The 25712-nt window shown below is 37.3% G+C and overlaps 1 protein-coding gene across 1 annotated transcript in view; it reads right to left on the bottom strand.

The window, feature by feature from the left end:
- The window catches only part of MKLN1 (muskelin 1), a gene marked incomplete at both ends in the record, with an annotated part of 145193 nt that overhangs the window by 6950 nt on the left and 112531 nt on the right, over positions 1–25712 (bottom strand). The window contains 5 exons of the mRNA XM_080701907.1: positions 2420–2474; positions 9709–9811; positions 11664–11803; positions 16310–16424; positions 18020–18167. Coding sequence (XP_080558033.1) covers positions 2420–2474; positions 9709–9811; positions 11664–11803; positions 16310–16424; positions 18020–18167 — 561 coding nt within the window. The remainder of the gene's footprint in view (positions 1–2419; positions 2475–9708; positions 9812–11663; positions 11804–16309; positions 16425–18019; positions 18168–25712) is intronic.

Genomic DNA, 25712 nt, shown 5'->3' with positions numbered 1-25712 from the left:
TTATTTGGTATTGTTAAGTTGCTAATGGCCTCACTAAGTTGTGAAGGCTGGTCTCCAACTTGAGATCTTCTTGTCTTAACTTCCCATGTACTGGAACTATAGGCATGTACCACCATAACCAGCTTTTCCTTTCTTTCTTCTTTCCTTTTTTTTTTTTTTTGGTGTGTGTGTGTGGTACTGGGGTTCCTGGGAGCCCTTCTACCTCCAGACTACACTCCCAGACCTACTTTTTATATTTTTATTTGGAAACAGGGTCTCTTAAGCCAGCATGGCTGGCTTCAAGCATGCACGATCCTCCTGTCTCCGCCTCCCAAGCACGGGGATTACAAACGGGGATTAAAAAGGTGCACCACCACGCCTGGCTCTTTCCTTTTTTTTTTTTTTTGCTGGAAGTTGAACCCAGGGGATCTCTACCCTCTGAGCTATACCTTCAGCCCTTTAAATTTTAAAACAGGGCCTAAGTTACCATACTCTGGTTTCAAACCACACCCGGCTAAAATTCTCTTTCTTTCTCTCTCTCTCTTTCTTTCTTTCTTTAATTTTTTTTTGTGATCCTGGGGATGAAACCTAGGGGCTACCTCCAGACTACACTTTCAACCTATTTTATATTTTATTTTGAAACAGGATCTCACTAAGATGTTGAGAACCTCACTGAGTAGCTGAGGCTGGCTTCGAACCTGTGTAATTCTCCTGTCTCAGCCTTCTAAGTACTGGGATTACAAGCATGCATCACCATACCTGGCTTAATATTCTCATATTTCAAAAGAAATATAAAGGCCGGGTGTGGTGGCGCATGCTTGTAATCCCAGCATTTGGGAGGCAGTGACCAGAGGATTGTGGTTTGCAGACAGCCTAAGCTACTTGTTGAGGCCTTTCACAACTCACTGAAACCCTGTTTCAAAAATAAAGAGACTAGCCCAGTATGGTGGTGCACGCTTGTATTCCCAGCATTCAGGAGGCTGAGATGGGAGGATCACAGTTCGAGGCCAGCCTCAGCTACTCAGTGAGGCTCTCTGCAACTCAGTGAGACCCTGTTTCAAAATAAAGAATAAAAATAGGGCTGGAGGTGTGGCTCAGAGGTAGGATGCCCTGGGTTCCATCCCCAGCACTGCAATAATAAGTAAATAAATAAGTAAATAGACTAAAGGCTGGGGTGTAGCTCACAGGTACTGTACTCCTGGGTTCCATTCCCTGTACCCCCACCCCACCCCCCAAAAAAAAGAAAAGAAACATGAGAAGATTGGTGAAAAATTAAAGCTCCCAACGAGTTATTCTAAAAAAAAAATCCTTGAAAATTCACCTAAATAAAGTTAAGTTCTGGGTCCTAGAACTTTGATGTAGACCTTTTTCTTTATTACATCTAGTTTAACTACTTTAATAATTCATTAATACTAAACAAAAGTACACGGTGTGTGTGTGTGTGTGTGTGTGTGTGTGTGTGTGTGTGTGTGTGCTGGTGGTTGAACCTAGAGGTATGCTACCTCCAAATTATATCCCTAGCCCTATTTTTTATGTGGAAACAGGTCTTGCTAAGTTGCTGAGAGCCTTGCTAAATTGCTGAGGCCATCTTTGAACCTGTGATCCTACTGTCTCAACCTCTCAAATAATGGGATCACAGGCATGTACCACCACACCTGGCCAAGAGTACTACCCCCCCGCCCCGGTCTGGGGATGGAACCCAGAGTTATTTGACCTCCGAGCTACAACCCCTGCCCTATTTTTTATTCTTTATTTTGAAACGGTTTCACTGAGTTGCAAAGGGCCTCACTAAGTAGTTGAGGCTGTCCACGAACCATGATCCTCCTGTCTCAGCCTCCCAAATGCTGGGATTACAAGCATGCGCCACCATGCCCAGCTCCAAGAGTACCTCTTAATGAAGACTGATGCCCACACTGAGATGTCTGAGAAAGAACCAAGTTCCAACTGGAACTGTTCTTAAAGATTAAGATACCAACAAGCAAACAATCATTTTAAAGAATAAAATCATTTATTTTCTCTGCTCCCCTAAAATTTACTTCATTGCCTACCCAAATGGCATTCTCTTGGCACCACACAATTCCAAAAAGAACTACGAGGAAAACTATTTAAGCAAAAAGTGTTATCTAATAGCATGTACAGCTGTAAAACAGCCTGCATCCCAAAGCAGTGCTAAACAATTGATTTATTTTGACCATGCTTCTATTGCCATCTGTTTACATCACAACAAACAACTGGTGAAACAGGATCTGCAAAGTGGTCCATGAAGTGATGAATGATACTTCAAAAGTAACCTTTCAGCAGGTTACTAAACATATTCTGTGCTACCTTAAAACTTGCTCCACTTATATGAATGGTATCTCACCTAATGTTACATTAAAAAAAAAAAAGGAACCTTAAATGGGAGGGCTCCTGACTGTACAAACGATACTGGCGCACTTACCTAGAGCTGTAAAATCTGAACCAGACTTGAATAGAGCTGAAGCTAGGAGCTGAAACTGTAAAGAAAGGGGAAACATTAGTAGGGTAGCATATTTGAGAAAAATAATTTTTAAAACTCTGACCATTTATTAACCTCAGTACGTTTCTGCACCTGTTACATAGGTCTATTCACCAGATGTCAACAAGAAAAACCTCACATTTAAATTAAAGAACCTGCTGAATTTTCTATTGGACTGCTACCACTGGTTTCCAAAATACTAGAGCAAGTCCTGAAATTGTTTTACTTTTAAGTTTATTAAAGCATGTATGTGTTAAGGAACAATAGGTCACCTGTAATAAAAAGAAAATAACTCATTTGGGACTCTTATAAACAGATTGACTGGTACCTTGGACACTGTTGTTGAGATTTTAGTATAATGCACTTTTACCTCAAAAATAAAGACACTGTAAAACACTTGCTATCTCTGCTATCTAAATCAAACTGTGAGAAAAAAGCATTCATAGGCCATTCCAAAATTATAAATTGGGATCCTACAATCGTGTATTAATTATACTGTAAAACTCAAAAGCCTCTTTAAAATATACTTTTATTGGTGCATTACAGCCTCACATCATAATGAAAATCCTGTTGACAGTGACATACAAGCACACAGCGCTTGGCAGGCTTGCCCTCAGCTCCCTCCCTATCCCCCTTCCCAATATATGGAACTGAGACTGACACTGGTCTTCTCATATATGTACATAAAGCCAATGGTAGTAATTTTATTGATCCTCAATCTTCCCCTTCCCCTAGACCACCTCTGTGGATCCACTGAAGTTTCTCCTTCTTTGTTTGAAATCCCTCTAGTATCCCAATTACTTCCTAGCTTCCACATATTAGAGAAAATATATGACCCTTCACTTTCTGTGACTGGCTATCTCATTTAACGTAATGTTTCCCAGGTCCTTCCACTGTCCTGCAAATGACATAATTTTGTTCTTCTTTATTGCTTAGTAGAATTCCATTGTGTGGACATTCCATAATGTTGTAATCCATTCATCTATTGATGGATACCTAGGTTGGTTCCATAATTTGGCTACTATGAATTGTGCTGCTATGAACACAGATATGCATATATTACTATAGTTCTCTGATTTCAGTTCCTCAAAGGCCTTTTTAAATGAAAATAATACTGTAAATGATGATGAGATTCTCAGGCTAGTCAGCTTAAGTTAGTTTAAAACAGACAACGTAGCCGGGCGTGGTAGTGCACGCTTGTAATCCCCAAGCTTGGGAGGCGAAGACAGGAGGATCTTGCTGGCTCAAAGCCAGTCTGGCTGGCTTAAGAGACCCTGTTTCCAAATAAAAAATATAAAAATAGGTCTGGGAGTGTAACCCGGAGGTAGAGGGTTTTCAGGAAACCCAGTACCACACACACACACAAAAGACAATGGAAATGAACAATGACAAAACAGTAAAGACACGATTATTCCAACACTGGCAATTTAACAAATTATTAAAATACTTTAAGAAAAACTAAGAGCCGGGCATGGTGGCGTACACTTGTAATCCCAGCATTCGGGAGGCAGAGACTGGAGGATCGCAGTTCGCGGACAGCCTCAGCTACTTAGTGAGGCCCTCTGCAACCCAACCTGTTTCAAAATAAAAAATAAAAAATTGGGCGGGGGTTGTAGCTCAGAGGTCAAATACCTCTGGGTTCCAGCCCCAGACCCGCAAAAAAAATTAAATAAATAAAAATAAAAAAATAAAAACTGTATTTATCCTGAATGAAGATGCTAAAAAAGAAGAAAGTTAAAGGAATAAAAAAGAGTAGACAAATGAATAGATTATCAATAGGAGTAAACTGATACTTCCCTATACTTGAGCAGTTGATACCATCAATTCCTTGGATCAATGTTTATATAGCTTTTAAAATTACAAGTATTAATCACCGTAATATTTATAAGCCCTGATTTACAGTCTGCTGAAGGTCCTGAATGGCATACATATTTCAGATGTACCTAAGCACAAGTTAGGAAAAATGGAATAAAAGGAGGAGTTAAAACTACGTGTAAGATCTTTGCTCTAGATAGAAACCGAAGTCAGATTGGTCTATGAAGCCACCGGAAGTCTGTTCTTCAGACACCGCTCTGCAAATCACTCCATCAAATTCTTCAAGTCTTTGTATGCTTTTTTTTCCTTTTTTTTTTTTTGTGGTACTGGGGATTGAACCCACAGGCATTCTACCTCTAAGTTAAATCCCCAACCCAATTTTATTTCTTACTTGGAAACAGGGTCTCGCTAAGTTGCCAAGGCTAGCTACGAACTTGAGATTCTCCTGTCTCAGTCTCCCAAGTACTGGGATCACAAGCATGCACCACCATGCCTGGTTTATACATCTCCTTTCTCACCGAGGTCTACTATGATCATCTTTGGACTGCAGCTGTCCAATACTCATCTCTTGTACTTCTGATTTCCCCGATCCTTCTGCTAACTTTACTTTCCCACACTACTTACCAAATTGTAATGTGCTATGTAACTTGTCTACTTTAATGTACTCACTGTCCCCCCATCCCTCCAATAGAAATCCAAGCACCTATGGATGATCATTCCAAAAATGAACGCATAGTTTCTAATCCAGAAAAAAATATCCGACAGCAGGAATCTGACATTGAAGAAATATGGGCCCATTTTAAGAGAGCTAACCTAAGAATAATTGGAATAGACGAGGGAAAAGAAAGTGAAACCAAAAGGATCAACAATCTCTTCAAGGAAGTAATAGCAGAAAATTTTCCAAACACAGAGCAAGAAGTTGATACACAGATCCAGGAAACTTATAGAACTCCCTTTAGACAGGATCAGAGAAGAGGATTCCCACGCCACATAATTGTCAAAATGACCAATGTGGAAGCCAAGCAGAGAATCTTAAAGGCAACAAAAGCAAAGGGCCAAGTGACATTCAGAGGCAAACCAATTAGAATCACTCCAGACTTCCCAAACCAAGTTATGAGAGCCAGAAGGGCTTGGAGTAACATATTCCAAACTCTCAAAGAAAACAACTTCCAGCCAAAAATTTCCTACCCAGCAAAACTTTCTATCAAATTAGATGGGGAAATAAGAAGCTTCCACGACAAACAGAAACTGAAGGAATTTATGTCTTCAAAACCAGTGCTAGAGAAAATACTCAAAGAGATTAACTACAAAGAAGAAATAGGTAACACACACCAGAACCAGAGAAACAAGATTCTCCATCCAACAGACAACTAAGATTGGTTATCTGTGGAGATTCATTATGTTAGTCTTTTACCTATCTCTAAATTGTATTGTTTGCCTTTATTGTTGTTAATTTTTAGAATTTCTAGTTGGAATATTAATATACCTTCAGATATAGCATTTGGAAATATTTTATCCAATTCTATTAGTAACTTTTAACTCTGTTTACATTGTCTTTGGATATACAATATTTTTTTATTTTTTAGGGAGTTTGTATACTCTTCTGTTGCCTGTACCATTGAAATCATATCCAAGAAATCACTGCCAGTTTCAATGTTGTGAGGTTTTATTACCCAGATTTTCTTCTAAAAGTTTATAGTCTTAAGATTTATATTTAGGTCTTTTATCTATTTTGAGTTAATACTTGTATATGGGATTAGGTAAGGGTCCAATTTTATTCATGTAATTATTATTTTTCAACAATATTTAGTTAAAAGATTATTATTTCCACCACCAAATGTTCATGGAAACCTTGTCAAAAATAACTTGACAATATAGGGAAGAATTTAGCTCTAGGCTTGTATTTAACTCCAATGGTTTATATATCTGCCTTTAGAACAGTACTACACTGTTTCAATTATTGTAGCTTTATATGGTTTGAAATCAGAAAATATATATCTTCTAGCTTTGTTCTTTTTCAAGATCGTTCTGGGTATCTAGAGTCCATATTCCATATTAGGATAGATTTTTTTCTGAAAAATAAATATATAAATATATGATAGTTTCACCTAAAAAATAGAAAAAAAAATTCTCTGGTAAGAAAGAAAGCAAAAAGAAATATTGAAATGTTATCTTTAAGTCATCAAAAGCTTGGTATCAGACAAATGAAACTATTATGTGAGATTATCATTTTTAATTTTGGATAAATTGCTATAATACTAGATGTCAACCACTAAGCCAAGCATGGGAAGGAGAGATGGGGAGAGAATGGGGTGGGGATCGGGTGGGGGATGACTGGGTGATGTGTGCATGTATGTCTACAAAAGTTTGTATCTAGGATGTATGAATACAGTGCACCAATAAAAATAAATAAATTAAAAAAAGAAAGAAAATGAAGATCTATTTGCATCACTGACAAATCCTGTAAGCAGATATACTTTAATTGTCACCACAAAATTCCTTTCCTAAAAAAAGATTGTTGAAAATAAAAAAGTTTTTAAAGGGTGTAGCTTGGAGGTAGAATGCCTCTTGGGCTCAAATCCCAGCAGAAAAACAAAAAAAGAGTGGTTTCTATTTTTGTTACACATGCAGACCAAGGAGAATCTTCGGGTACAAGTACTGTTTTGAAAGTTTCTGAGGTGACTATGATGCTAACACAAAATTTTAAACTTCTTCTAGGGCTAAACAACACTTGCTTGATTAAGCTTTTAGGGAATGGAATAGAAGTGCATAGCTTACAAAATACAAAGTAAGCCAGGCATGATGGCACACACTTGTAATCCCAGCATTTGGGAGGCTGCAAAGGAGGATCTCAGTTAGAGAACAGCCTCAGCTACTTAATGAGTCTCTTTGCAACTCAATGAGACCTTGTTTCAAAATAAAGAATAAAAAATAGGGCTGGGGGTGTCACTCGAAGGTAGTATGCCCCTGGGTTCCATCCCCAGTACAGAAAGAGAAAGAAAGAAAGAAAGAAAGAAAGAAAGAAAGAAAGAAAGAAAGAAAGAAAGAAAGAAAGAAAGAAAGAAAAGAAAAATAGAAACTAGCTACCAAAATTTTAGAAATGGTTCTGTTTGAACTTCAGATACCTCCCTGTCCTGATTTTTCCCATTAGCTTAGCTAAGAACAAACTATTTTCTTTGGCCTACTTACAGCTCACACAGCTAAAATTACTTACTTTGAAATATTTTGTTTTGTTTTGGTTTTTAAAAATAAGAGGAAGTCAGAGATGGTGGCACATGCTTGTAATCCCAGTACTTAGGAGGCTGAGATAGGAGGATCACAGGTTTACAGCCAGCCTCAGCAACTTAATGAGGCCCTCCACAACTTAGTAAGACCTGTTTTGAAATAAAGAATAAAAATATATATATATATGGCTGGGGGGGGTGTAGCTTGGAGGTAGAATGCCCCAGAGTTCAATCCTCAGTACCTCAAAAAGAAAAAGAGAGATGCCGGGCATGGTGGAGCATGCTTGTAATCCCCGGCTTGGGAGGCTGAGACAGGAGGATCGCACAGGTTCAAAGCCAGCCTCAGCTACTTAGTGAGGCCTTCAGCAACTTAGTGAGACCCTGTTTCCAAATAAAATATAAAATAGGTCTGGGAGTATAGCCTGGGGGTAGAAAGCCTCTGGGTTCCACTCCCAATACCACCAAAAAAAAAAAAAAAAAAAAGAAAAAGAAAAAAGAGAGAAATGACTATGCCTGGTTATAGCTATTTTATATAGGATATGGAGAAATAATCACAAGGAAATATATTTATAATTTTCAAATGTATGGTTCAATAATTAACATTAATGTTCTATTCACAACTATGAAGAGTTGTAAGTCATAACGGATTAAACAAAACATATTCTACTTCTTGACAAAACAATTTCCCCTATTTCCAACATGAACTGAACTGAAGTGTTAATGAAAGACAACGAACTACCCCCATACCGAGGGTCCTAAAGTGTGTTTTGCTGATTCTCTGCCTAGTGAAGGCTTGTAACCAATACTAAGAGAAATAGGACTTATTTTCACAGCAGAAAAGTATGAAAGAATATCTCTTTGCTTTGGTGCTGAGGACATGCAAGCTTTATTACTTTGAAAGTACAATGAACCTGGTCCCTGAAAGTAATTTGAAATTAAATCTGAAATTTGGCCTACTTACAGCTCACACAGCTAAAATTACTTACTTTGAAATATTTTGTTTTGTTTTGGTTTTTAAAAATAAGAGGAAGTCAGAGATGGTGGCTGACTGTATCAGTGCTGAAGAAAGAAAAGCACCACTAGATATTGCTATTACAAAACCAAAGCAAAGTAACAACTGAAAAAAAAAAAAAAAAAAGGAGGTAAGGAATAGAACTGCAGATCATCCAAAACAATTCTGTGAGTGGGAAGGCAGAATGGACGGCAGTTCAGATGCTTCTAGATAAGCAATGATGGCTGGCAAAAGAAAGAAATGACACAAAGATTTTCTGAAGTTAAAGGAAAGAGATGCTGTAAAACTATGAAAGTCACTGCAGTCACATCCACACAGTGGGTGAGCATATATGACGTTAAGAATGCGACATCTTGCCGGGCATGGTGGCGCACGCTTGTAATCCCAGCATTCGGGAGGCTGAGACCGGAGGATGGCGGTTTGCGGACAGCCTCAGCTACTTAGTGAGGCCCTCTGCAACTCAGTGAGACCTGGTTTCAAAATAAAGAATAAAAAAAGAAATAGGGCAGGGGGGTGTATCTCAGAGATCAAATGCCCCTGTGTTCCATCCCCAAACCCGCAAAAAATGAGACATCTTTAGAAACAGTTGCTTTATCCCATGTGCCAAAAACACTGAGAAGTCATAATCAGATAATGTTCCTCAAGATTAGGAACTACTGACGAATAAACTTAGTAGTCTATAGTCAAGCTTTACTCATACAGCATTCATACATGTAAACATTAAGGCAGCAAGGGGGGCTGAGTGGGAGCCACGAGACCCTGTGCTGCCCTCACACCCCCAGCAAGGCGGCAGGGATTCTACTCCCACCATACTCTCTTTACCTTCTCCCTACAATAAGGGGATTTTCCCCCCTCTTTTTCCTTTTCTTTGATCTTGAGTATCAACAGAATCATGACATAATTCTTAAGTAAAAGAACCATGGGATTATGGAAAAAATAAAAATGTCTACTTTCCTAAAATATAATAGTAATATCTAAGTTAAACTTTTACAACTGAAATTCCTATTTTGAATGGACTAAGGGTTTTGAATTTTATCAAATGAAAATGTTTTATTTTTGTTTCACCTGCTCTGTGTCATTTTAAAGATTAGTGTCACAATATGTTCTTCATTTTTCTTTAAACACTCAAGTTAGAAACATTTAAAAAATTCAATTTCTGGTTTATTACCACCATTCTTTACCTCTTTTGTCTCTTCTGGGTCTGAATGATCCACTGTTATATAAAGATCATTTTGTAAGTATTTCAGAGCACTAAGGGGATCCATTTGGGCCTTTTCTTCAAACCTAGAAAATATAAGCAAGAATAATAATTACCTTGAGTTGTAAGAAAACATGAGAAATGCCTTTAAGACCCGGAGTGAATATAATGTATACAAGATGAGTTACTCTGTACATCTAAAAAAACTTGTGTTTGGGAATCCAGAGTAAGAACACTGCTATGCAGATGGTGCAGATGTGGAGTCCTTGGCAACTGAACGGCAACCCAGGTGCCACCAGCAGTTGTGTTGTGAGAGAACAGGTGAGAGTACTTCCTACCCTCCTTTTAAAACCACATTCAGGAATTAAATCAACTACAAAACTGAACATATAATACCTTCCATAACAACTGCAAAAGAGCTCAATATATTTCATCAAAAACAAAGATACAAGATCTACTTAGATTTGTAGAATATATTTTCTCATGAAGTACTTAATCCTTTAGAAAATGAAATGTGTGAGCTGGGCGTGGTGGCGCACGCTTGTAATCCCCGCGCTTGGGAGGCAGAGACAGGAGGATCGTGCAGGTTTGAAGCCAGCCGCGTGTGCTGGCTTAGGAGACCCTGTTTCCAAATAAAAATGTAAAAATGGGTCTGGGAGTGTAGCCCGGAGGTAGAAGGGCTTCCAGGAACCCCAGTACCACCAAAAAAAAAAAAAAAAAAAAAAAAGAAAGAAAGAAAGAAAGAAAGAAAGAAAGAAAGAAGAAAATGAAATGTGTAGTGTTTTATTTTCTTTCTCTCTTGCTGTGTGTGTGTGTGTGTGTGTGTGTGTGTGTGTGTGTGTGTGTGTGTGTGTTACTGGGGACTGAACCCAGAGGCAGTCTACCTTTGAGCTATACCCTTAGCCTGATTTTTTTTATTTGGAAACAGGGTCTCACTAGGTTGATGAGTCTCACTACTTACTGAGGCTGTACACACGTACATATGTTTATGTACACACACACACACACACACACACACACACACACACACACACACACATACCACAGTGGTTAAGTAGACAGCTCTTAAGTCAGAATACTCAGAATCAAATCTTTGTTACTTATGTTTGGGTTATATAAACTATATAATATATATTAAAGTGCCTCAGGTTTTTTCTTTGATAAAACAGTGATAATGACAGTAACTACTCCATTAGCTTACTGGTGAAAATAAAATGCAGAACTTGTAACATAATAATTACTTAACTTTACCTAATCTTTTCCTCTCAACCTACAAATTTTTATTACCATCTGACACTCTCAGTAACCAAAATGATAAATACATATTACATTGTTTTAGTGGTTTATCACCACCATTGTTTTAACGGTTTATCACTCAGACTAGAAAGTAAACATGTCCCAGGAGATATACAAGGAAATATTTAATTACATGATATTGCAATTAACTGTTAAGGGCAATGATGCAAACCTATAACCATATTTTAAAGTCATATTGTGAAACATCAAACTATAAAGGACTACTATGAAGTCCATTCTATTACCACATCCAATATCAAGAGAGTCATGAATAGGTTAGGGATTTGTCAATAATCTAGAGCTGATATCACTTGTAGTAGTTAGAACTTAAATTACTCCAAGGTAGGCAAATCATCTTCACAAAAATTTTTTTCTATTACTTTAATATTTGAAAAATTGTACTTGCTTTGTATTTAAAATTTTAGCACCAATATTTGTCTTCATTTTGCATCTTCCTTTGAAAAAGGAAAGCAAGAAATAACTAGAACTAACAGGATATTTATAAAATACATTTCTTAACAATATTCACATTATCTTCTTATTAAAGCTGCAAAGAGTATTCACATCTTCAAAGCTAGGTAATATTAAAAATAGTTGATAATGTTAATTAAAAGTTTTCAGTGAATTTTTTTTTTTTTTTACCTGTGTTTTCTTATAAGGTACTTGCAATGCCTCAGTAAGTAATCTTTTGAAGGTCTACACAATTTCAGTGACCAGAAGTCATCAAGTCTCATCTTTGGAGAGCAAGATTTTCCTGGATTCCCACCAAATAAATAATGAACCTATAATAAAAACAAATGAGATTTTTAAATAGCCACATATTGCCAGGCCTGGTGGTGCACCCTTGTGATCCCAGCAGTTGGGCGGCTGAGACAGGAGGATCCCACAGGTTCGAAGCCAGCCCCAACTACTGAGTGAGGCTCTCAGAACTTAGTGAGACCCTGATTCCAAATAAAGCATAAAATAAGTCTGGGAGTATAGCCCAGAGGTAGAAAGACCCTGGGTTCCACCCCCAGTACCACACACACACACACACAAAAAAAGTCACACATTGTCAAGAAACTATAGAAGCCACTATAAAATTTCTCCATTTAGTAGCAGTGTTAGTAGGAAACCTTACTCTTAAAAAAATAAAAATAAAAAAATTACATTTTTCTCAAAAGCTTCTCTTGGTTTTTTCCATTTTCATTTTACTTTAAAGCACTATAGCCGGGCGTGGTGGCACACGCTTGTAATCCCCACGCTTGGGAGGCAGAGACAGGAGGATTGCGTAGGTTCAAAGCCAGCTGTGTGCGCTGGCTTAGGAGACCCTGTTTCCAAAAAAAATGTAAAAATAGGTCTGGGAGTGTAGCCGGGAGGTAGAAGGGCTTCCAGGAACTGCAGTACCACCAAAAAAAAAAAAAAAAAAACCACTATAGCTCTGTTCCTAGACTGTATTTTATACTATAATAAGTTTTACTAGCATAATTAAAATGACTGTGGAAGACATGAATCTAAAGCAATGACAGAAGAAGCTACCCAAGATACAGTTTATGGAGGTAACAAATAATAGGGTTATCAAGTGACACAAGTGCTGATCAAAACAGCAAATGCTCTCTTTTTGAAAACAGTGACACAAGTCAAGTACAGTGGCACATGCCTGTGATCTCAATGCCTGTGGATCCCAGTGTTTGGGAGGCTGAGACAGGAGAATCACAAGTTCACAGCCAGCTTGGAACTTAAGACCATGATTCAAAATAAAGAAAAATAGCTAGGTGTGGTGGCACATGCTTATAATCCTAGCATTTGGGAGACGGAGACAAGAAGATGGCGGTTCGTGGACTGCCTCAGCTATTTTCAACTCAATGAGACCCTGTTTCAAAATAAAGAATAAAAAATAGGGCTGGGGTGTAGCTTGGAGGTAGAATGCCCCTGGGTTCCATCCCCAGTACTGGGGTGGGGGAGAAAAAAGAAGAGAAGAGAAGAGAAGAGAAGAGAAGAGAAGAGAAGAGAAGAGAAGAGAAGAGAAGAGAAAAAGCGTTAAGGGTATAGTGGTAGAACAGGTGGGTTCAGTCCCCAGTACCACCAAAACACAAAACAAACAAACAAACAAACAAACTCTCTGAAATGCATGTTGAATCAAATCACTGAAGGTTAACAATACATTAAATACTTAAAAATTTTACCATCTCATTTTGCTTTAACCTAAGTACAGGTATTAAATGGCATATATTTTGTAAAATAACTTTAAAACACCATTATTCAATTAATATAAAAAGAGAGAAATGTTTAATGCAATTCCACATATTGATCTGCCTTACAGTTTCTTGTGTCTTTGGAGTCTTGCTGTGAAAGTTTTTACCTGTGCCTATGTGTTGCAGTGTTGGACCTATGCCCTCTTCAAAGAGTCTCAAGGTCCCTGGTCTAATTTCCAAGGTCTCTGGTTTAATTTCCAAGCCTCTGATACATCCTGAATTTACTCTTATGCAGGTTGAGAAAGTGGGACTTATTTCCATTTTTCTGCACATGGTTAACCAATTTTGCCAACACTATTTGTTGAACAGGCTATTTTTTTTCCAATGTATGTTTTTGGCCCCTTTGTCAAAAATCAATTGGCTGTAAATGCACAGGGTCTTCTATTCAGTTCCATTGGTCTATGTATCTGTTGTTGTGCCAGTACCATGCTGTTTTTTTGTCTTTTTTTTTTTTTTTTGTGGTACTGGGGTTCCTAGAAACCCTTCTACCTCCGGCCTACACTCTCAGACCCATTTTTATATTTTTATTTGGAAACAGGGTCTCTTAAGCCAGCGAGGATGGCTATGAACCTGGGTGATTCTCCTGTCTCCGCCTCCCAAGCACGGGGATTACAAGCGTGTGCCACCACGCCCGGCTACCATGCTGTTTTTATTATTATGACTTGTAGTATAGTTTAAAATCAGGTATTGTGCCGGGCGTGGTGGCGCACGCTTGTAATCCCCGCGCTTGGGAGGCGGAGACAGGAGGATCGCGCAGGTTCGAAGCCAGCCGCGCTGGCGTAAGAGACCCTGTTTCAAAAATATAAAATAGGTCTGGGAGTGTAGCCCGGAGGTAGAAGGGCTTCCAGGAACCCCAGTACCACCAAAAAAAAAAAAAAAAAAAAAAAAAAAAAAATCAGGTATTGTGATTCCTCCTGCATGATTTTTGTTAGCAGAACTCTTTGGCTATTCTGTTTTTTTTTGTTGTTCCAAATGAACTTAAGGACTGATTTTTCTATGTCTTTGAGGAATGACCTTGGTAATTCAATGGGTATTGCGTTTAATCCGTAGATCACTTTTGGAATATGGCCATTTTCATGATATTTATTCGGCCTATCCATGAACATGGAAGATCTTTCCGAAAGGTCTTCTTCAATTTCTTTTTTCAATGTTTTATAATTTTCTTTGTAGAGGTCTTTTAGAGCTTCTGTACAGCAAAGGAAACTATCAAGAACCTCATCAAGCTGACAGAATGGGAAAAAATTATTCCCACCTACTCCTCCGATAGAGGACTAATATCTAGAGTATACAGAGAACTCAAGAAACTCAGCACTATGAAAACAAGTAATCCAATTAAAAAATGGGCAAGTGAACTAAATAGACACTTCACAAAGGAGAAATTCAAATGGCCTATAAATGTATGAAAAAATGCTCAACATCATTAACAATCAGAGAGATGGAAATCAAAACTACCCTGAGATTTCACCTAACTCCAACTAGAATGGTAACTGTTCAAAATACAAACAACAACAGATGTGGAGAAGTGGGAACTCTAATACAGTGTTGGTGGGATTGCAAATTAGTGCAACCACTTTGGAAAACAGTATGGAGGATCCTCAGTAGAATGGGTATAAACTTAACATATGATCCAACAATACCATTTCTGGATATCTACCCAAAAGAATGAAAACCAAAATACCAAACTAATGTATGTGTATCTATGACCATAGCTGCACAATTTACCATCGCCAAACTATGGAGTCAGCCAAGATGTCCATCAACAGATGAATGGATTACAAAACTATGAGATTATGTACACAATGGAATTTTACTCAGCCATAAAGAAGAACAAAATTACATCATTTACAGGGAAATGGATGAAACTGGAAAACATTATGCTAAGTGAGCTTAATCAGTCACAAAAAATAAAAAAATTGAATGTTCTCCCTAATATGAAGAAGCTAGGGGGGGAAAAAGTCATAGGAGGAACTCTAGACAAAGGAGAGACTACCGATGAGAAAATGAGGTGACCTAACTAAGGGGGATGAGAGGGTTAGAGGGAAATTCCCTAATGTACAGAATGTAAATTAACAAACATCAGTCAATCACTAAGCCAAACATGAGAAGAAGAGAGGGGGAAGGGAATGGGGTGGGAACTGGGTAAGGGCTAACTGGGTGATGTATGCATGTATGCCTTTACTATCTTGTACTCCATTAAGATGTATGACTATAAGCACCAGTAAAAAAGTTTAAAAAAAAAGTAAAAAGAATTCAATAATGATTTCACTATTTGAGTTTTCATGTTTTTCTACATTTATACAAAACTATAAAGCATTTCCTGAAATTTTAAAACACTTGGACTGAACATTACTATACAATAAATATGGGATTTCTATCTTGTATATGGAAATTCATTTAATCCCTTCCATTGGGAGACTCTAAGAGAAAGAGCTTTTATTCCTGCAGTATCTTTTACCTCGAGCTGTCCAATAACATTGCACAGACATTTAATCAAATGTAGTCTAACCAGAAAGAATCAAACTTTGTCATTAAGTTTCTATATAATCTGAGTTTAAGTACTAAACTTTTAAACTTAAAGAAATAGTTAAAGAAACCAAGCTGAATATTTAGTGACACTCAAACTTCAAAAGACCATTTTCTCAAGGCTGATAAAAAAGGTCACCCATATGTAGGAAAAATATAGATAAAATGACATCTTACACAACGAGAAATCCAAAAACCAACCTGATCCTTTTCTTATCATGGGTCAAATGCTCAAAATTGTACCTTTTCTTTTTTTTTTTTTTTTTTTTTTTAGTGCTGGTAATTGAACAGAAGCAGCCAATAACTATTTCAAAAGAGAAAAAGTGCCAAGAATTATAAACTATTTAAAAAACGATTTCTCCTTTTAGGGAGAATTGATACTGAATATCTGCTACATCTTCCAATAAGTGACTGCTATGTATTACAATTTTTTATTTAAGTCTACTTAAAATCAATCAGAAACAGAAAAATCTTGGGATTCCTTCAGATTGCAAGTGACAGAAAGTTTACAGGTCAAAGTAGTTAGTATACCTTGTGTAACTCATCATAGACAAGCTGGTGGGCAAATCTTGGACATGGTTCTTCCTCCTGTAGACTTTTGCTTGGATTATCCTTTGCAGCTTGATCATTCTTATAGACACAAGACCTGTAAGACATTGCTTTTAAGGTATTCTACCCTAGAAGTTAGCAACAAACATACTGATAATACAAATATAGCAAGCAAATTAATTGCCACTGTCCAATTATCAACAGGAAAAAATTATACGTTTGCTCATATCAAAGCTTAAAGTTCGCCGGGCATGGTGGCGCAAGCTTGTAATCCCCACGCTTGGGAGGCAGAGACAGGAGGATCGCGCAGGTTCAAAGCCAGCTGCGTGCGCTGGCTTTGGAGACCCTGTTTCCAAATAAAAATGTAAAAATGGGTCTGGGAGTGTAGCCCAGAGGTAGGAGGGCTTCCAGGAACCCCAGTACCACCAAAAAAAAAAAAAAAAAAAAAAAGCTTAAAGTTCTGCTAACTCCCATAAAATAATCTAAAGTTCTTTTAATAGCCATCAAATACCTCACTTCAGAATAACCTCATGCTGTGAAGTTCAAACAACACACATGAAGGTTGAAAGGGTTACATTCCTGTTTGTTCATAATTAAAAAGACTCACAGTATAGTGCTTTCCTTCTGACTGTAAATAAAATGTCCTATTTAGAAAACAAGATATTCTTTAATTGCTGAGCACTACTCTCCATTGAGAATGGAGGAAGTTCTTTGAAATGCTTCTGTTCTGTATAATATTCACGTATGGAGCAATTACAGAAAATGAGAGTTGAATCTTCTGGATCAGGGTTTTCTGTAGCAAACCATGCAACACCAATTCTGTGAGATAATATGTGACAAGGTGTCCTAGTTTGTAAATACTAAGTAATAGTGTCCCAAATCTGCTTTAGCCAGATCTTTTCTTCACTTTATGAAAACTGAGACCTTTCGGGAATGGTGGCACACACTGTGTGTGTGTGTGTGTGTGTGTGTGTGTGTGTGTGTGTGTGTGTGTGTGTGGTGGTACTGGGGTTCCTGGAAGCCCTTCTTCCTCCAGGCTACACTCCCAGACCTATTTTTTAAATATTTTTATTTGGAAACAGGGTCTCTTAAGCCAGCGCGGCTGGCTTCGAACCTGTGCAATCCTCCTGTCTCTGCCTCCCAAGCGCTGGGATTACAAGAGTGCACCACCACGTCCAGCTGGCACACACTTTTAATCCCAGCATTTGGGAAGCTGAAACAGGAAGACTGTGGTTCACAGACAGCCTCAGCCACTTAGTGAGGTCCTTTGCAACTCAGTGAAATCCTGTTTCAAAAATAAAGAATAAAAAATAGGGCTGGGGGTGGCGCTCAGAGGTAGAATGCCCCTGGGTTCCACCCCTAGTACCACACACACAAGCACACAAAAAAACTTAGACCTGAGAACATTAAAAACAACATTGTTCTCGGGTTCACACATCTACTTTATAGCTGAACCTAGACAGAAATGCAGTTCTCTGAGCTCCCTCAACCAGAACTATCTATGAACTGAAGAACACAGAATTTCATTCACTCAACATCATCGCTTATATAGTCACTGATTTTGCCTATGATAGTGATTGTGTAGAATGTTTCAAATTAACATAAAACTGCCATTTCTCTCATCTTCTGAGTAAACCAACAATCTTATATAAATATGACACTAATATTGCAGCACACACAAGAGTTACTTACCAGCTATTCCTCACAATGTCATAAATCCAGAATGAATTTCTGACATTTTCTTCTCTCTTTTCCTTGTCTTTGCTAAGTCCAGATAAGACATGTATTTCATTCAGTTCTGGGTCAATAGTTGCTCTCTGTGTGAATCCTGTCATTGGAACTATAAATTGAAGAAAAAATAGGATGACAGTGTTCACATTAGGTAACATATTAGTATTAACTCTCTAAAAAAAGACTATACATCCTCACACTGTCTATAGGTCCACAGTTCTTATCTTCTAATAAACTATATAATCTGTTATCACTCAACAGCAAATTGCTCACTGCCGCCTCCTTGCTCTAGAATACATGCTCTGTGCAGCAAAGGTTGTCTTGCTCATTATTTTGTTCCCAATACCTAAAATAGATATTTAAACTCTATCTTCATGAGATAACAATAATTTCCAAGAAAACAATTAAAAATTCTGAGGCATATTATGCCATTTTGTTTTTCTGAGTTGCTTGAACTCCCCACTTAATAGTACTTTATTTTTCTAAGAAATCCATTAAATAAGTTATAGTCTTTCTGTTTTATCCAGTAACTTGCAAAATACTGATAGGGAAAATGTAAACTTTTATTTTTATTTGAAAATATTAGTTGTAATGTAATTTTATATATAATCTACATGTTCTAGCTCAGCAACTTTACAAAGTACCATGATATAATGCTTTGCTTCAATGTTGTATTTGTTTTACCCATGAATAACTATAACTCAAAAAGCCAATCAAACATCAGATTAAAGTATAATATTTAAATCAGTCTAGAATACAATGGCAGGAATTCTTTTTTGTGCTTTTATTGGTGTATTATTATCTCACATCATAATGTAAATCATTTTGAGAATGACATACATGCACACACTCTTGGTGCCCCCCGTTTCCCTCCTCCCAATATAGAATAACCAGATTGATGCTGTTATATATTCACATGTATACATATAATCTATGGTAGTATTTCTATTAAGGAACCTAAGTCTTCCTCCACCCTGGCTCCTCTCAGATTTCCCCTCATTATCTGAAGTTTCTTTTGTATCCTAATAACTCTCCATCCTGCACATACTAAAAGAAACATATGACCCTTCATTCTCTGGGATTGGCTAATTTCATTAACATAATGTTTTCCAGGTTCTTCCATTCTCTTGCAAATGATGTAATTTTACTTTTCTTTATTGCTGAGTAGAATTTCATGGTGTATATTTCTCATAATTTTTCAATCCATTCATCTGCTGATGGACACCTAGGTTAGTTCCATAATTTGGCTATTGTGAATTGTGCTGCTTTGAACATGAGTATGCATATATTACTGTAGTTCTCTGGTTTCAACCCCTTTGGAAAGATACACAAAGTGTCTTTGGTATGGCTGGATCATATGGTGGTATATCTGGATAATATGGTAGATCCATTCCCAGTTTTTTAAGGACTCTCCACAGTGATCTCCAAAGTGGCTGAACTAGTTTGCAGTCCCACCAACAGTGTAGAAGTGTGTTTATTTCCCCACATCCTCACCAACATTTATTGTTATTTGACTTCTTTATGATTGCAATGGCAGGAGATTCTAACTAGACTGATCTTGATTCTTTGTCTCTTTTGCAGGCCAAATAAGCCAGTGTTTATTTTTCATAGTTTATCTTAAACTCATGTGTCCTTTTACATTCCTATTCAATAAAATTAGGACATTTCAAAGAATATTCAAAAGGATTCTATAGCATACATGTTATGAAATTATATGTACACAAAAATATAATAATTTATATCCATACACACAGAATACATTTATATTTACTTTTATACTTATTCACACACATACACTGACCTAATCTTGATAATAACCTCAACCCTCATGCCATGGTCTTTAATGGTTATATACAGTCTGGTATTTTTAATAAAGCTTGGTAAATTTTCAGAAGGGATATACTGAGGTTCTGACTGATGTTCCTCAAATAACCTTGGAAGAAAGATAAAACAGTGAAGAAATGGAGTCACCTTCATAAGTGGTGGAAGTAGGAGATAAAACTGCTTAAATTTATTGTACTTAAAATTCTTTACCTCACTTTGTCTTGTTAGTAAGCATATTAATTAAGAATTTTAGGGACTTCCGGGAAGATGGCGACTGAGAAAAGCAGTGTTTTAGAGTCCTGCTAAAACTCGATCTCTGTTGCCACAAAATCAGCACTTTTCATAGCAGGAAAACACCATCAGCAGAGAAATAAAAAATGTAAACACAAGGGACAAAGAAAAAAAAAGACTAGAAGAACAACCAGAGACCAGAAATCAAGCCTGCAATGCGGCGGCAGAGCAAGCCGGCACCATCTTCCCTCACAGCACAAGGCTCCAGAGAGGAAAGGTAAACAAGGAGCTGAAGTGAGCAGCTGCGGATCATTCGGGTGTAATTCAGCAGTTCTTTCAGTGCAAAGAACGCCTAAAACTCCTAGTGGTCAAGCTCATCACGCCTTCCAGGGACTGAGAATGGAGCTCAAAACCAGAAAAGAAATACGCCAGCCTCATGGCCGAGGGCGTGGCAGCGGCGCCATATTGCCAGCAGCTACAGCGAGTTAGCCGCACCCCACCACAGCTCCAGATCTGCGCGCACAATAACCGTGAGTGTAACTGCGGCCCCTAAAGGAGAAATCCCTGTACTGCACTCGCAGGGACTTGAGTAGCTTTGATAATCTCATTGGGTCGGATATTTTGCAGTCCAACCCAGTGAAGGAGTAGCAGTGGCAGAGATACCATACCCTAGCCACAGCTCCCTGTGGGAAAACACCCAGCCCGGCACCCCCAGGGTCTCGTGCAGCCTCAATTAACTTCCTGGGTATGAGACTTTGAGATACAACCCAGTAAAGGAATAGTGGTGGCTGAGATTACAACAGACTCGAGATACAGAGCACCCTAAGTGAAGTCGTAGTGACCCAGGGAAGGCACAAAATTTTGAAATCATGGAAAAGAGGAACAACAATAGAGCAATGAATGCCCACAACCCCACAACATCAGAATCTGATAACAGAGAAATTCAGAGATCTCCAGAAGATCAAATCAGAAAAATAACTGTAGAAAAAATAGAGGACTTTCGAAAAGAATTCAGAGAGAGTCAAAAAGAGATAAAGGATGCAATCATTGAAGTAAAGGCCTCAATTCAAAGTATAAACAATTGATTAGATCACATGGAGAATAGAATCTCGCTCCTAGAAGATGATCACTCCAAAAATGAACGCATAATTTATAACTTAGAAAAAAAAAATCCAACAGCAGGAATCTGACATTGAAGAAATATGGGCCCATTTTAAGAGAACTAACCTAAGAATAATTGGAATAGAGAGGGAAAAGAAGGTAAAACCAAAGGGATCAATAATACCTTCAAAGAAATAGTAGCAGAAAATTTTCCAAATATAGAGCAAGAGGTCGATACACAGGTCCAGGAAACTTATAGAACTCCCTTTAGACAGGATCAGAGAAGAGGATCCCCATGCCACATAATTGTCAAAATGACCAATGTGGAAGCCAAGCAGAGAATCTTAAAGGCAACAAAAACAAAGCGCCAAGTGACATTCAGAGGCAAACCAATTAGAATCACTCCAGACTTCCCAAACCAAGCCGTGAAAGCCAGAAGGGCTTGGAGTTATATATTCCAAACTCTGAAAGAAAACAACTTCCAGCCAAAAATTTCCTACCCAGCAAAACTATCTATCAAATTAGATGGGGAAATAAGAAGCTTCCATGACAAACAGAAACTGAAGGAATTTATGTTTTCAAAACCAGCGCTAGAGAAAATACTCAAAGAGATTAACTACAAAGAGGAAATCAGTAATACACACCAGAACCAGAGAAACAAGATTTTCCATCCAGCAGACAACTAAGCAAAGAAGAATATATTCATGTGGTTATAGGTTAAAATCTTTGGAGGTTCATTATTTATTTCAGTCTTTTACCTATTTCTAAATTGTATTGTTTGCTTTTATTGCTGCTAATTTTTAGGATTTCTATTTGGAATATTAATATACCTTCAGATATAGCATTTGGAAATATTTTATCTCATTCTATCAGTAACTTTTAACTCTGTTTACATTGTACAATATTTTTTTTATTTTTTAGGAAGTTTGTTTATTCTTTTGTTGCCTGTGCCTTTGAAATCATATCCAAGAAATCATTGCCAATTTCAATGTTGTGAAGTGTTATGACCCAGGTTTTCTTCTAAAAGTCTTAAGATTTACATTTAGGTCTTTTATCTAGTTTGAGTTAATATTTGTATATGGTGTTAGGTAAGGGTCCAATCTCATTATTTTTCAAGTAATTATTATCTTTTAAGTATTTAGTGAAAAGATTACTATTTCCTTCACCAAATGTTCTTGGAAACTTTGTCAAAAATAACTTGACCATATATGGAAGAATCTATTTCTAGGCTTTTTATTATACTCCACTGGTTTATATATCTGCCTTTATAGCAGTACTACACTATTTCAATTATTGTAGCTCTATAAGGTTTGAAATCAGAAAATATACATCTATTAGCTTTATTCTTTTTCGAGAGTGTTTTGGGTATTTAGAGTTCATATTTCTTGTTAGGATAGACGTTTTCTGAAAAAAAAATGTACGAGAGTTTTACCTTAAAAAATAAGAAAAAATATCCTCTGGTAAGAAAGAAAGCAAAAAGAAATACTGAAATGTTATCATAAGTAATCAAAAGTTTGATATTAGACAGATGAATCTGTTATGTGAGATTATCAGTTAATTTTGGATAAACTGCCATAATATTAGATGTCAACCACTAAGCCAAGCATGGGAAGGAGGGATAGGAAGGGAATGGGGTGGGGATTGGGTAGGGGCTAACTGGGCAATGTGTGCATGTATGTCTACACAAGTTTTTATACCATTATGATGTATGAATACAGTGCACCAATAAAAAAAAAAGAATTTTAAGACATGGTTTGGCAAACTACAGCTTGATATTTCCTACTCAGGCAGGGTCAAATCAAGTAGTGACCATTCATTTACATGCTACCTATGGCTGTTTGCACCCCACCCCCAAAAATAGTCGCAACAGCGAATGTACAGCCTGTATAACTGAAAATGTTTAAGCTAGGCGTGGTGGCACATGCTTGTAATCCCAGCTTGTAATAGCCTCAGCTACTTAGTGAGGCCCTCCGCAACTTAGTGAGACCCTGTTTCAAAATAAAGAATAAAAAAATAAAATAGGGCAGGGGGTGTAGCTCGGAGGTCGAATCACCCTGGGTTCCATCCCCAGACCCTCAAAAAAAAAAACCCCAAAATAAACAGGCAAACAAACAAACAAACAAACAAAAAAAAAAAAACAAAGAAAAACAAAAAACCTGACACTGTTTATAGCTAACTTTTTTTTTTTTCCAGTACTGGGGATGGAACCTAGAGGCATTCTAACTCCAATCAACACCCCCATCTCTTATTTTTTAGTCTTTTCATTTTTGAAACAGGGTCTCACTGAGTTGTGAAGGGCCTCGTTAAGTGGCTGAGGCTGTCCTCTGGTTTTCCGCCTCCTAAATGCTGGGATTACAAGCATGTGCCACCACACCTGGCATTGCTAGCTTTTTATACATAGTTTGTTGACCTCTGTTCTACAATCTTTTAAAATATAAATATGGCCGGGCATGGTGGCGCACGCTTGTAATCCCCACACTTGGGAGGCAGAGACAGGAGGATCGTGCAGGTTTGAAGCCAGCCGCGCTGGCGGAAGAGACCCTGTTTCAAAAATATAAAATAGGTCTGGGAGTGTAGCCTGGAGGTAGAAGGGCTTCCAGGAACCCCAGTACCACCAAAAGAAAAAGAAAAAAAAAATATATATATATGTATATGTATATGAAGAAAATTCATATGAACCACAAACTGCTTATCATGTAGATAAGGATCCATGAAAGGAATAGAAATTAATGAAAGGAAAGAAAAGGTGAATTCTATAAAGTGATGGAGAGGTTGTTACCAAATAGAAGGTAATAGAAAAACATTGGGCGAAGAGGGGCATATAAGAGTATAGAGAAGTATAAAATATGTAAAGACAAATTTTGTATGTATCTTTTTATATATTATCACATTAAGCTTAGAATAGGAGAGAATAACATGATCTGCCTTATAAAAACAGAGCAGCAGACAAGCTTACAATACTCAAGACATAAGAGGTACCATGTTTATAAAATCTGTAGCATAAGGTATTATTATAAATTATTTTTATTATAAATATACTACAAACTATGTATGTCCCATTTCTTTGATCTTTGATATCCAATATGACTTTTACTCTACATAATATTTTTGTTTCCACGTTATACAAAGTTATTGTAAAATCATCCCCATCTAATTTTAGAACATTTTAATTATTTCAAAAAGAAACCCTATACTCAGTAGCAGTCACACTCCAACCTCCCATGCAGTTGCTATGGTGGACATTTTACATGTCTACCACTAATTAATGAGGGTTTCAATTTCTCTACCTCCTCATTGACATCTGCTACTGTGTATCTTTCATATTATAGTTATCTTAGTGTATGTGAAGTGACATTTTATCATGATTTTCGTTTGCACATTTTTTTTAGTGGTACTGGAGACTTAACTCAGAAGGCATTCTATCTCTGAGCTACAACCATTTTTTTAATTACTTATTTTGAAACAGGGTCTCTAGGTTATTAAGGGTCTCACTGAGTTGCTAAGACTGTCCTCGAACCTGTGATCCTCCTGTCTTAGCCTCCCAAGTATGGGGATTATAGGCATGTGTACCACACTCAGCTTGATCTGTATTTTCTAGTGACTACTGATGTTTAATATTTTTCCTGTGCCTCTTTGCCATTTGTGTATCTTCTTGGACATCTTTTACTTATTTTAAAATTAGATTGTTTTCTTAGTATTGAGTTATAAACTCTTTATATACTCTGGATATAGGACCCTTAAGATATATGATTTATGACAAATTTTTATCATTCCTTGGATTGTCTCTACATTTTCTTTCTTTCTTTCTTTCTCTCTCTCTCTCTCTCTCTCTCTCTCTCTCTCTCTCTCTCTCTTTCATTTTCTTTTTTTCTTTCTCTTTCCCTTTCCTTTCCTTTTTTGCGGTGCTAGGGATTGTACTCAGGGGCATTCTACCTCTGAGCTACACCCCCAGCCCTACTTTTTATTTTGAAACAGGGTCTCACTAAGTTGTGAAGGGCCTCACTAAGTAACTAAGGCTGCTGCGAATCTGCAATCCTTCTGTTCCAGCCTCCCAAGTACTGGAATTACAAACCTACACCACCACGCTCTACATTTTCTTGATGGGATTCTTTGAAACACAAAGATTTAAATCTTGATGAAGTTCAGCCGGGCGTGGTGGCGCACGCTTGTAATCCCCACTTGGGAGGCGAAGACAGGAGGATCGCGCTGGTTCAGAGCCAGCCTTGCTGGCTTAAGAGACCCTGTTTCCAAATAAAAAAATATATAAAATAGGTGTGGGAGTGTAGCCCGAAGGTAGAAGGGCTTCCAGGAACCCCAGTACCATAAAAAATAATAATAATAATAAAATAAATTTTGATGAAGTTCAGATTATCTATTTTGCTGTTTGTGTTCTATTACTGATTTTGCGCCAGCTACAGTTAGAGTAAAATATTAACTAATTAAGAGTAATAGTAATAAATTAATAGTAATAAATTAATAATTAATTAAGACATAACAT

Source organism: Muscardinus avellanarius (assembly GCF_963383645.1).
Source record: "Muscardinus avellanarius genome assembly, chromosome: 9".
Taxonomy (NCBI): domain Eukaryota; kingdom Metazoa; phylum Chordata; class Mammalia; order Rodentia; family Gliridae; genus Muscardinus; species Muscardinus avellanarius.
Note: the sequence above shows the minus strand (reverse complement) of the source record. Positions and strands in the feature narration are given on the sequence as shown.